The following is a 13,373-nucleotide window of genomic DNA, read 5'->3' on the forward strand; positions in this document are numbered from 1 at the left end:
TAGCCCGCACATCTGTGGGACAATTGAGGCCTTTGGCTGATTAGTAGTCACTTAAGTGCCACCTCTCACAGCCACTAGGATTTTACCCAAGCAGGTGGATGCCAGAGCCAAGTCTCCTGTTGGGCTTACTGGTGGGCTGGAAGGTAGGGGGCTGCCTCCTGTTCAAGTACCCTGTGTCCCCCCTGAAGCTAATTCCCCTTACCCACCCCCCCCCCCGAAACCTGGTTGCCCCACCTCCCCCTTGCCCTGACAAACCCAGCCCAGCCCCCTCAATCACCAGGGCCTGTCAGCCTTGAAGATAAGTCCTGGTTCATGGCATCTCTTCGGGGACTGCCTGTAGTCCCAGTAGTGGCCACCATTCCCAGTTAATTGGCTGGCAGTTCTGAGTCCTGCCTCAAACCCGATAGCTGTTGATTGGCTGCAGGGCGACATGGCCAAGCAGATGCAGCAGCGAGGACAACATCTCCGTGTAAAATTCTGGCATTAGAGTTGATAGCTCCAGCACAACCAAGATGACCTCTTAACAGCTTTCTCACAAAGTGATCAAATATGCCTTCCAACTTTTTTTTTATAAACCTGCCAATTTCACTCTTTTTAAATCAATTTGTTATTGAGACTAAGTACAGCAGGTACCAGGTAGCCAGCTCCTATGAAATCTCCAGCAATTATATTAAAACAGTGCTTTTCAGGTCCTGGGACCTGCTTCTTGATCCAGTCACTCAAATATGGATAATTCGGAAAAGTCAGTCTCTTCAAAGAGCTGTAGAGGTGAGTCAGGACATACCACCAATCTTCAGTCAGGTTTATTCCAGCAACAAAAAATCCATCTGGGAAGGGAAAATAAAACTGGGGTAGTATGATATTGAACAATAGGTAGTTATGAAGCGATTACAAGACATTCTGGAACAAGCATTCCAAAGCATATTGACCTGACTTTGATGTTCTAGTTGCTTGACACTTTAAATCTCCTCCCACTCTGACACCTCTGTCCTTGGCTTCCGACACTGTTCCAATGAAGCTCTACATAAATTGAAGGAATAGCACCTCATCTTCCGATTAAGCGTTTTATAGCCTTTGCGGACTCAGCAGGTGCTGATAATGATTTTTCTTTTAAAATTTTCTCTGATTCCCTTTTGCCTTGCACAACCATCCTTTCTCTAATTTAATCTCTCCTGCCTTCCACACTATCACAGACATTCCCTTTTATTCTTTCCTCCCCACCCCCTTTCTCTCCCTATGTACTTGGTTGAAACCTGTTACATCTCTAACCTTTTCTGGTTCCGATGAAAGGTCATAGGTCTGAAACATTAAAACTCTTTCTCTCTCCAGAGATGCTGCCTGACACGTTGAGTATTTCCAGCATTTTCTGCTTTTATTTCAGATTTTCAGCATGTGCAGTATTTTATTTTTAAGCCACTATTTGACTAAAATATTTCAGGAGTGAGTTGTTATAACTAATTTTTCTCATACTTTTGTCTTCTCGTTCCCCCTTAAAAATGTTGCCTGCCGCTAGGGAGTGCTTCCACAGGATGTGCATCCAGACAGTTAGTACCAATAGGGTAATCAATCATTGCGGCAGAGTATCAGAGCATCATGCTTTCATCCAATAAAGCTTTTCTATTAGGGGAATTGGATTGTGATTAGGGATAGAAACCCTCAATATTTAAGGCTGGGGGCACTGAATCCAATTGTAGCACTCAAAATGTCGCTGAGATCAGCACACACTGGGAATCAAACTCAAGTGCTTTCTGACCTGTATGGCTCAGTATCTCCCTGGGTTCTGCCTTTAATTAGTAGGCAATCAAAATAGCACCCAAGAATGGATTTACCGTGAGTAGCATTCAACCACCACCATCCTCAATTACCCATACTGGATAACCCAAGGATTCTCAGGTACTAGATTCAGATGCACAAGTGGGCGAGACTCCCTGTCAGCAGTGCATAGTCAGAATCTCAGCCCTCACAGTTTTTGTTGCTGATGGAGCAGGCAAAGCCACTTGGTGGCTGTGGGTCTCTCCACATCAGTCACTCTTTCTGCTTTGGGAGAGATTGAAACACCAAACATCTCCTGTATTTTGAAAACCATTTCTAGTCATCTGGGCCTTCATAAACATGCAATGAGGTTGTCACATTTGGAACACCCTTGACATTATTAAAGGGTCATATTTTCTGTACCTGGTCGTCCAGCCTGTTTCTGCATTTCTAGATACTGAACGAGCAATTTAGGATCATATGTATCTGCCCACCAATAAGGGATCCCAGGCCAAAGTTCTGGATATTCTTTTGCGATATTGTCATCGTAGGAGATGATGACTTGGCAGCCCAACTCCCAAAGCCTTTTTAGTGAAACAAGTTCCTGTAAACAGAAATCTGCATTAAAGATGCATCCATTAATTAACCCAGCTGCTAACTGATCCCCAAACAGTAGAATTTAAGTCTGTCTCTGGATTGCACTGAACATTTGTTCTCAGTCAGAGTATATATCTCCCCATTTCCCTTCCCCAGACTTTCTTAAATCAATTTTCGCAAAGTTAGTACACAAGTTTTTTTTTAAATTATAGTTTTGCCAATTAAATGAGTTGTTAACCAATCCAATATTATTACTTACAACAGAGGTTTTGGGACATATTTTGGACCCAAATAAGTCCTTCATTTCCTGAATTAACTCATGATGTTGTTGCTCATTCATCTCATCAATGAACCTGCAGGCCAATATGACCACTTCCTTAGGATGAGTTTCCAGCCAGAGTCGAAATTCCTTCAAAGCCTCCTTTAAAACACATATTTTCAAAATGTGAATTGCACCAAATAAAGGAAAGCAATTGTCAGGCTTGGAAAATATATTTAACTTAAACCCTGATTTATCAAACAAGCCCTCCTACTCATTAATACCATGGTGGTGTTCTGCACTATCAGCATCTTTGACCTAGGTTTCTCAATAAAAATAACTGAGTAAGAATGCAGATAGCAAAATGGCAGAAGATACTCCAGAAAAATGTTTATATATAAAATCAGATTTCCTGATATTATTTCGGTTCTTTTTCAGTCAGACTCACCAGGACTGTAACAGTTGTAAAGATCCCGTGTATAAAGTATAAATGATCAGACGTATCATTTGGTTTATGAGCAACCCTTAGGTCGAAGAACCGTATACCTGCTTCCAGCTGTTCAGTTACACTCGATTCCTATAATATGAAGAACAGGATTTTAGTTATAAGCTCCTTGCCACTGTGCTACATGAAGTTAAAGCCTTGCATATGTATCGGTACAGTGATTTTCTTTATTGGTTTACAGGATGTGGGCATCGCTGGCTAGGCCAGCATTTATTGCCCATCCATAATTGCCCTTGAGAAGGTGGTGGTGGTGAGCTGCCTTCTTGAACCGCTGCAGTCCATGTGGTGTAGGTGCACCCATAGTGCTGTTAGGGAGTTTCAGGATTTTTACCCAGCAACAGTGAAGGAACAGCGATATATTTCCAAGTCTGGATGGTGTGGCTTGGAGGGTAATTTCCAGGTGGTGTCGGTTGCCCTTGTCTTTCTAGATGGTAGCAGTTGTGCATTTGGAAGATGCTGCCTAAGGAGCCTTGGTGAGTTTCTGCAGTGCAGCTTGCAGATGGTACACACTGCTGCTACTGTGCGTCGGTGGTGGAGGGAGAGAATGTTTGTGGAAGGGGTGCCAATCAAGCAGGCTGCTTTGTCCTGGATAGTGTCAAGCTTCTTGAATGTTGTTGGAACTGCACTCATCGAGGCCAGTGGAGTGCATTTCATCACACTACTGACTTGTGCCTTGTAGATGGTGGACAAGCTTTGGGGAGTCAGGAGGTGAGTTACTCGCTGCAAGATTCCTAGCCTCTGACCTGCTCTTGTAGACACAGTATTTATATGGCTAGTCCAGTTTAATTTCTGGTCAATAGTAATCCCAGGATGTTGATAGTGGGGGGATTCAGTGATGTTAATGCCATTGAATGTCAAGGGCCGATCATTAGATTCTCTGTTGTTGGAGACGGTCGTTGCCTGACATTTATGTGGTGGGAATGTTACTTGCCGCTTGTTAGCCCAAGCCTGGATATTGTCCAAGTCTTGCTGCGTTTGGACATGGACTGCTTTAGTATCTGAGGAGCCATGAATGGTGCTGAACATTGTGCAATCATCAGCGAACATCCCTACTTCTGACCTTATGATGGAAGGAAGGTCATTGATGAAGCAACTGAAGATGGTTGGGTTGAGGACATTACCCTGAGGAACTCCTGCAGCAATGTCCTGGAACTGAAATGATGAACCTCCAACAACCACAGCCATCTTCCTTTGTGCTAGGTATGACTCCAACCAGTGGAGAGTTTTCCCCAATCCCAATTGACTCCAGTTTAGCTAGGGCTCCTTGATGCCACACTCGGCCAAATGTTGCCTTGATGTCAAGGGCAGTCACTCTCACCTCACCTCAGGAGTTCAGCTCTTTTGTCCAAGTTTGAACCAAAGCCGTAATGAGGTCAGAAACTGTGTGGCACTGACAGAACCCAAACTGAGCATCAGTGAGCAGGTTATTGCAAAGCAAGTGCTGCTTGATAGAACTGTTGATGACACCTTCGAACACTTTGATGATTGCGAGTGATGAGTGATGACGGGGCAGTAATTGGCTGGGTTGGATTTGTCCTGTTTTTTGTGTACAGGACATACCTGGGCAATCTTCCACACTGCTGGGTAGATGCCAGTGTTGTAGCTGTACTGGAACAGTTTAGCTCGGGGCACGACAAGTTCTGGAGCACAGGTCTTCAGTACTATTGCCAGAATATTGTCATAGCCTTTTGCAGTGTCCAGTGCCTTCAGCCGTTTTTTGATATTACGTGGAGTGAATCAAATTGGCTGAAGACTGGCATCTGTGATGCTGGGGACCTCCAGGGGAGGCCAAGAAGGATCATCCACTCAGCACTTCTGGCTAAAGATTGTTGCGAATCCTTCAGTCTTATCTTTTGCAGTCTTTTGTGTTGGGCTCCACCATCATTGAGGATGGGGATATTTGTGGAGCCGCCTCCTCCAGTCAGTTGTTTAATTGTCCACCACCATTCGCAACTGGATGTGGCAGGACTGCAGAACTTAGATCTGATCCGCTGATTGTGGAATCACTTAGCTCTGTCTAGCATTTGCTGCTTACACTGTTTGGCACGCAAGTAGCCCTGTGTTGTAGCTTCAGTAGGTTGACCCTGCAATTTTAGGTATGCCTGCTGCTGCTCCTGGCATGCCCTCCTGCAATTTTCATTGAACCAGGGTTGATCTCCTGGCTTGGTGGTAATGGTAGAGTGGGGAATATGCCAGGCCATGAGGTTACAGATTGTGGTTGAGTATAATTCTGCTGATGGCCCACAGTGACTCATGGATGCCCAGTCTTGAGCTGCTAGATCTGTTTGAAATCTATCCCATTTAGCACAGTGGTGGTGCCACACAACACGATGGAAGGTATCCTCAATGTGAAGGTGGGATTTTGTGTCCAGAAGGACTGTGCGGTGGTCACTCCAACCGATACTGTCATGGACAGATGGTGGTAGGCAGGTTGGTGAGGATGAGGTCAAGTATGTTTTTCCCTCCCTCACCACCTGCCACAGACCCAGTCTAGCAGTTATGTCCTTTAGAACTTGGCCAGCTCAGTCTGTGCTGGTGCTACTGATCCACTCTTGGTGATAGACATTGAAATCCCCACCCAGATTACACTATGTGCTCTTGCTACACTCAGTGCTTCCTCCAAGTGGTGTTCAACATGGAGCTGTACTGATTCGTCAGCTGAGGGGGTGCAGTACTTGGTAATCAGCAGGTTTCCTTGCCCATGTTTGACCTGATGCCATGAGACTTCATGGGTTCCAGAGTCGATGCTGAGGACTCTCAGGGGAACTCCCTCCTGAGTGTATACCACTGTGCCACCACCTCTGTGAGTCATTAGGGAGAAGAGAAACAGGAATACATGGGTTGGGGAGATGGAGAAGTGATGGAAATGGGTGAGAGGATGAGCAATGAGACTTTCAACAGAACTTACCAAACCTGTGATCTCTACCACCTAGAAAGACAAGGGCAGCAGATGCATGGGAACACCATCACCTGCAGGTTCCCCTCCAAGTCACACACCTTCCTGACTTGAACTACATCGCTGGTCCTTCATTGTTGCTGGGTCCTAGCAGCATTGTGGGTGTACCTACACCAGGTGGACTGCAGAGTGGTTCAAAAATGCTGCTCACCACCACCTTCTCAAGGGTAATTAGGGATGGGCAATAAATGCTGGCCTTGCCAGTGATGCCCACATCCCTTGAGTTAAAATAAAATGATGGATCAGGTGGACAGGCATAAAGTAATGCAACTGAAAAACAGTCCATTTCACGCAGATCCCTTTTGCTAATAAGCCACTCCTCACATCAAAAGCAGTCAGCAACTTGGGATAGGTCCCTGTTACTACAGCTCATGACCTCTCTATAACTCACCCTGCCGACCACTACCCACATCTATTACCTTATCGAATAGAGAGAAAGGCAAAGCAAATAATCAAGACAGACAAACCTACAGATAACAGGACCCAGTTGGGATGACAGAAGACAAACACAAACAGAAGAGCTCAGAGAGAACTTCACCAACCTGAGAACCGTACTCACACACACACAAAGACACCACAGCAGACTATCCACTATGGTGCCTTCTGCTAATTGAAAAAGCACAAACAGAAACTTACTTGTATTTGGATACACTATAAACAATACAGGTTTGCTTATGCTTCAAATGTAACAACTTGGAATTGAGGTGACCTTAATAAATCACAGCTAAGACCTCAGCTAGAGTATTGTGTCTACTTCTGGATGCCACTCTTTAGGAAGGATGACAAGGCCTTGGAGAGGCTGCTGAGGAGATTTATTAGAATGATAAATTATGTCAGCACACTTTGCTCCAATTATCCTCACCCTATAACTCCACCTTCAGAACTAGACTCCCATGTGTAATGACACTGGAAATTGACCAGTAATATGAAATGTTGCATTAAGAATGTAAATGTCAACATGTGGCATGCCAGAATTAATCATTCACTTCGCTACTCTGTCTGCATGGGCTGCGTAAAATGGGACTGATTTGTATAAACAACTGTGATTTTAAAGTTGTGCAGTGAGTTAGAGAGACGCTGACCAAACAGCTTCAGAAATTGCACTGGAATCCAGCCCAGATGGATGGTATGAAGCCTAACATGAAATAAGTCGAGACGATCTTGATCCAGTTCCTACTGGGCACAAAATTGTCCCCAATTTGAAACGAAACTAATTTTGACTGAGGCCACAGGATGGGACGTGTTGGAAATGGAAAAAAGGTTCTTGTCAAAAGTGGTACTTGTCAGAGATTGCAGCTAAGGCACATTACTGGGCAGAGTAAAAGGAATCTTTACTCTGCATCAAACCAGGCTTTGGCTGACCCTGGAATACTTAGTTCTGACAATAGGGATGTAAAGTGGACTGATAAAGTAGTTTACAAAAGGTGCAACTTACCTGTGTCCTACACCATTTATATATCTCTGGTCGAGTGATACAGGGAATTACATGATCCAAATAGTTTAAAATATTATCCGAAGGTTTGATCGGAGAGTTTAAATCTAAGCAGTAAGTCATTGAGTCATGGCTTCCTAGAAGGGAGCAAAAATAATTCTGTCAAAACTTTGTACATTCACTTCAATCATAATCCTGCCAACAATATTTACACCTTATACAGGACAACACAAATCAATGGATAACATTTGCCTATGTTACACACTACACCCTATCTGAATGGTTCTCCTACAGCTGCGTGTCCCAGTCACAGCTTCCCCTAAAGCATCCTTTAGTCACTACCCCAAACTCTTTGTAACTCTCAGCCCAAACTACTTTAACATGCTACTTCTCTCACTTCCTCCTTTAAAAGCAAATCCCTGCTAGTTTTTCGAATATTGTTACACGATCTTTTTAGTCTGTCCAAGCAGGCAGACTAAAATTGATATACTTCATTGAGCATAAAACTTCATTGAGCATTGCATCCAATAGATGCCCCCTTGGCAATGCAGTGCTCCACTGGAGTGTCAGCCTATTTTATGTGTTCCATTACTAAAATGGGATTTGAACAGTGGAATCAAGTTAGTAATGACTCTCATGATTCTCATTAACTTGCGACAAAATCATTCATAGTTCTTCGACCTGGTGCTTGTTGAGAACATGGGCGAGGTTTTAACTTACTCAAAACCCATTTAGTACCACAGAGTTAAAATTAGACCCGAGAAGATAGTTTCTCTTGGTTTCTCCTGACACCACTACAATGGGTTCAGCCACAGGCTGGACTCACTGTTTGTGCTGCTATGTCTTTGTACATACTGCAGGAGCTTCCCGAAAAACAACTGAGAATTATACAATAGAGCTTTCTGAATGAGTGCTAGAGAGTATGAGAATTGGATAAATACTCAAGGAGAAGAAAGATTTGCAGAACAAAGGGAAAAGAGCTGGGGAGTTGGGTTGATTGGATAGCTCCACCAAAGAGATGATGGGCTGAATGGCCTACTGTGTCATATCATTCTATAAGTACACTTAGCAAAGGCATTAGCATAAATACACTTAGTAGTTTAATGGTTATGGCACTGGACAGGTGACCCGAAAGGTTGTGAATACAAGCCCCAAATGAACATTTGTGAAACTGAATTTAATAAATCTGCCAATTTGTGAAACTTAGCAGGTCTGACAGCATCTGTGGAGAGGAAGACAGAGTCAACGTTTCGAGTCCGTATGACTCTTTATCAGAACTAAAGAGAAATGGAAATGTGGTGAAATATAAGCTGTTTATGGGGGGTTGGGCAGGTGAAGCTGGATAGAGGGCCAGTGATAGGTGGAGGCAAAGGAGAGATTGCCAAAGATGTCATAAACAAGAGGTCAAAGGGGTGTTGACGGTGGTGATATTAGCTAAAGGATGTGCTGATGGTGACATTAAGGGTAAAAAGCAGGGTGAGCAAGTGACAGATGGCCCTAGTGGGGGTGGGGTGGGGGAAGGGGATCGAAATAGGCTAAAAGGTGGGGGTAAAACAATATGGAAATAAACTGTAAAAATAATAATAGAAATTATTATTCCTAATTGCAGGAGTAAACTTTACCCAATTTTTATTGTGGGTTACGAGTCTGCAGTTGGGATAAGGGAATTGGTCTAAGTGATAACTATTAAGGTCTAATGAGCAGAGGAAACTATTATAACATGGATATGTTTGATCCTCAAGACTGGGAGCCTGAAATGGAAAAATGTTCCATGCAGCACAACTGGTATCACTCAGCAAGCATTGAATCCACAAACATCAATATCTGATAGGAAGAGGAAAAGAAGTTGAGGAAAAGAAGTTAAGGAAAAGGGTATCCTCCATCTTTACACACATTCCCTCACTTCACCATCTTCTCTCACAACACAACACAAATCACTGACACCCTGCTTCTGTTAACAGGTGTAAGTACAACACTGACAAAGCTACATGAAACACTCCAATTTCTTCTTCCAATGCCCAATAAAACAAAAAAGCATTGATTTAACTTTATTCTTTAATGCCTTACCTCTCTCACACACCCGTCGACTATAAAAGACAACAATGGGCGAAGTGACCCATAGTTACCTGGGATCGCCAGATTGCAGAGCGACTCATCCCATAGTTTTTCTGGTAAGTCTGACATCCAATGGGCAAACTGATTCTGAAGAAGACTTGGAAATAATATCTGTGGCTTCCTCCCCGAATCTGCCATTTACTACAAAAAGTTGCAAAGGAGTGATCAGTTTCTTACCTCTTTGAGAGCGCAGCGTCAGTTTTGTTCCAAAATTAGGTGACTCACTGTGTCGGATCACATGGGTGCCATTCCCTAACCCAGCAGTTTGCAAACTCAACCGTGCCATCTGGAGGGGTGCCAGGTGCCGAATCAGGAGTCTCCTCTCCATGACCAGGAGAATGGGACAACGAGACAGAATGAGCCACACTCGGACATCCCCAGCAGATGGTGCAGGAGAGACAGTGGTTTTATTTTTCACCCTGTTACATATATTCACGGCCATTTATGCCAACTTCATTCGATACTGTGGGAAACTTTTGCTCTTGTCAAGGTGAGAGGAAACTTGTGTGGGAAGCTGGTGAAGAGAAATAGAGCCATTCTAATTTCCAGCAACCAATGCCAGAAACTCCAAGCATGCTTGGATGCAAAGCAAAGTTTCCCATTGCCCTGCTGAACAGTGTGCCAATCATACCCATTACACACATTGACCTGTCCATTTCCCACATGTGCTGTGGCCTCTGAATGAGAATGAGAACCAAACTGGGGACAGTGGCTTTTCTTTGCCATGGGCCAACATTCATTAAGAATGGCCTGACACTGCAAATTTAGTTTGAGCATGATGTTAAAATCCAAAAACAGGACAAATTGGATTTGAACCCAAATTCACGAAGAATTGAAAGGCCCCTGTAAACCCTGAAAACTAGAGCACCACCCAGTTCCAATAAGTACATACCTCAGCACATCTTAAAGAAGCAGCTTTGGCAGGTACCTTGGGGCAAGTTATCTACTTGTTCACTCTGCTGGGTGTAATGCATTATCCAGTGAATGTTTTCACTCGGTTTTCCCAGCTGCAATGAGTCAAACAGTACCTGAAAACATAAGGTGTAATGTAATGAGGTCATAATGATTTCAACTGCAGAATTATGCAAATCAAGTCATCACACGTTATCATTTGGGTAGCCTGCCCCCACAACCCCTGCAATCTCTTCTCCCCACTCCCAGACCAAACTGCTCCTCCGCTGCACCCTCCTGCCATAGGCCTTCCTCGCCAACAAGCGGTCTGTCAACCACGCTTGCTGTAGGGAGGTAAAAATAGAGAAGAAAATAATTTAAAACCAGTACTTCTGGGTTTCTTCTCCAAAACTCTGCTCTGAACATTGAGTAAAAAACTGGGTGTACATGAATGTGCTTATAATGGTCCTGATATTTACCAAACTCTATCAGTCTTTATGCTCTAAATGTCTTACAGGGTTTAGAATTTCCATGCATGTTTGCCGACGCATCAGCATAATTTGGTGAAACATAAGCAAGAAATCCCAGGGTAAGATATGACCATACTTTTTGCTACCTTTCCTACTTTGACTGCTCAGTGCTTCCTGTCGGCTACGTGAAGTACCTTGGGATATTTAATGCCTTCAAGATACTAGGCAAATTGTTGTAATTGGTAGGCCTTTTGTGTACCATTAGTAGGAAGTACCAATTCTTTACGTACAGAAACCAGACCCTGAAATGGGAAGGCAGGAAACTTACATGTGAGGCCAAAATTGGCATAAGAACCTAGCAAGGTGCTGGGTGTGGAGGCCCTGCTGGTCATAGTAGCAGAGCCTAATTCGCATCTTGTAGTGCTGCCTCCACCTGACAGACAACCAAATGGACAGGAAGGAAAACTGCAGGGAGGAGGCCCATGATTGGGAACCCTAGAGGAGGGAGGCTGGAGATCGGGGCTAGAGGGAGGAAGGCCAAGAGGGGTCAAATGCTTCACTGAGGGGCCTGGTGGGAGCACTCCAGCTCCTCCTGGCCCACAAGCCGTGCTAAAAGAGCCAACAGCTCCTACCTCGGTTCAGCTGCCAGGTAAGCCACTGCTCGGTCCTCCCCAACATTTTTTTGTTAGCTTTAAGTCGCAATGCCAGATCCAGCTCTCGGGATGTGGCCTCTCTCCCGCATGTGGCGTTGACAACGTCTCTTAGCAACCATGGGCTTGAGGACAGGGGAGGATGTGCGGCAGGTGTTGCAGCTCCAGGTAAAAGTGCCCAATGAGGGGGCTGGGGAGAAACAGCTCAGCGCTACACTGGAGTGGGACACAATCACGCAGACTTTCATATCCCCTTAATGCCCGAAACTCAATATTATCGGAAGCTGGACAATGTGTCCCAGTTTCGACTTTTGAAACTCTGGTCACCCTATCTAATGACAACAATTTATATAGTATTTTGGAAGCATTAATTATCCCAAGGTACTTCACATAGCTGAGAGGAGACACTGAGCAGCACATGTAGGAAAGGTAACCATGAGTATGGTCATATCTGTTGGGTCGTGACTTTGGTACCTTAATAAGGCCCACCTGTCTTCTCAGAACATGGTATATAGAACAGTACAGCACAGATGAGGCCATTCGGCCCATTGTGTTTTGCAGAAGCCTTGTCCAAAGTCTAAATTCTGAACTTTAAATCTTAATGGGAAAGAAATGGGTGTTTTTTGGGGTGGGGGGGGGGGAGATAGGTGTAGTTATAATCTAGACTGTTATCTTTATATAAAGGATGAAGATTAGTGCAGAATACAACATCACAGAATCACAGAACTGTTACAGAGCAGGAGGCCACTCAGCCCAGCATGTCTGCACTGGCTCTCCGAATTCCATTAGTGTCATTCTCCCGGCTTCTCGCTGTAACCCTGTACATTCTTCCTTTTCAGATAACAGTCTAATTCCCTTTTGAATGCTTCAATTGAACCTGCCTCCGCCACACTCTCAGGCAGTGCATTCCAGACCCTAACCACTCGCTGCGTGAGAAAGATTTTTCTCAAATCGCTTTTGCTTCTTTTGCCAATTACTTTCAATCTGTGACCTCTCGTTCTCAATCCTTTCCACAAGTGGGAACAGTTTCTTCCTATCTACTCTCTCCAGAACACTCATGATTTTGAACACCTCTATCGAATCTCCTCTCAGCCCTCTTTTCCCCAAGGAAGACAGTCCTAACTTCATGTACATTCTGAAGATAACTGAACAACTTCGGGGAAAATGAGGGAACAGCTTATTTTAACATCCCAAAATTATATTGTACTGGTGACTGAGCTCTGAGAGATACCTGTCACATCAGGAGTTTCCAGTTTCTCCATCTGCAGGATGAGTTTGCAGTCAGTCCATCAATATAAGTGGGTTTCACGTTGTTGTCCCGAACAGATTTTTGTCTAACACTTCAGGAAATTCTAGTGTCAGAAAGCAAAATTCGCAATCAGAACTTCTAAATAACTGCACGCAGGCTCAGTCTGCACATGCTAAGTTGTTCCTGCAATCGTCACCTGGGGCTGTGGGCTCCAACCTCTGCGGTAATTGTGGCAAAAAAAAGCAGAACACCAGCAAGAAAGAGAAGCAGATTACCGCGGTAAACTAATCCTTCCAGTTTTACTTTCCTTCCTCCTTCCTTTAAGATCCAGTGCAGCACTAATAGAAAGCATTAGCTTGAGAATTCAAAGCCAACCTCAAGATTATTGCTGGCATGAAAGGTCATTCTGCCCTTTCTTATTCATCCATGCAGAAAGATTCTAAAGCTCCCGCAATGCAGTAGTTAATTGTTTCTTAAACGTTTCCAGGGTTTTTTGC

General features: G+C 44.2%; 1 protein-coding gene across 2 annotated transcripts in view; it reads right to left on the reverse strand.

Moving 5' to 3' along the window:
• Positions 1-293: 293 nt before the first annotated feature.
• LOC144682622 (PI-PLC X domain-containing protein 1-like) overlaps positions 294-13,373 on the reverse strand; it is a 705,325-nt gene continuing 692,245 nt past the window's right edge. The window contains exons 2-9 of one of the 2 annotated variants that reach the window (XM_078545124.1): positions 12,859-12,979; positions 10,545-10,644; positions 9,628-9,757; positions 7,505-7,638; positions 3,057-3,185; positions 2,609-2,770; positions 2,176-2,356; positions 294-827 (exon numbers count right to left, since the gene is read on the reverse strand). In XM_078545124.1, coding sequence (XP_078401250.1) covers positions 595-827; positions 2,176-2,356; positions 2,609-2,770; positions 3,057-3,185; positions 7,505-7,638; positions 9,628-9,754 — 966 coding nt within the window. In that variant the 5' untranslated portion in view covers positions 9,755-9,757; positions 10,545-10,644; positions 12,859-12,979 and the 3' untranslated portion in view covers positions 294-594. Of the gene's footprint in view, positions 828-2,175; positions 2,357-2,608; positions 2,771-3,056; positions 3,186-7,504; positions 7,639-9,627; positions 9,758-9,841; positions 9,928-10,544; positions 10,645-12,858; positions 12,980-13,373 lie in introns of those variants that run through there. The other variant, XM_078545125.1, reaches the window with a different exon arrangement.

The sequence above is a fragment of the Cetorhinus maximus genome, chromosome 7 (genome assembly GCF_964194155.1).
Source record: "Cetorhinus maximus chromosome 7, sCetMax3.hap1.1, whole genome shotgun sequence".
Taxonomy (NCBI): Eukaryota; Metazoa; Chordata; class Chondrichthyes; order Lamniformes; family Cetorhinidae; genus Cetorhinus; species Cetorhinus maximus.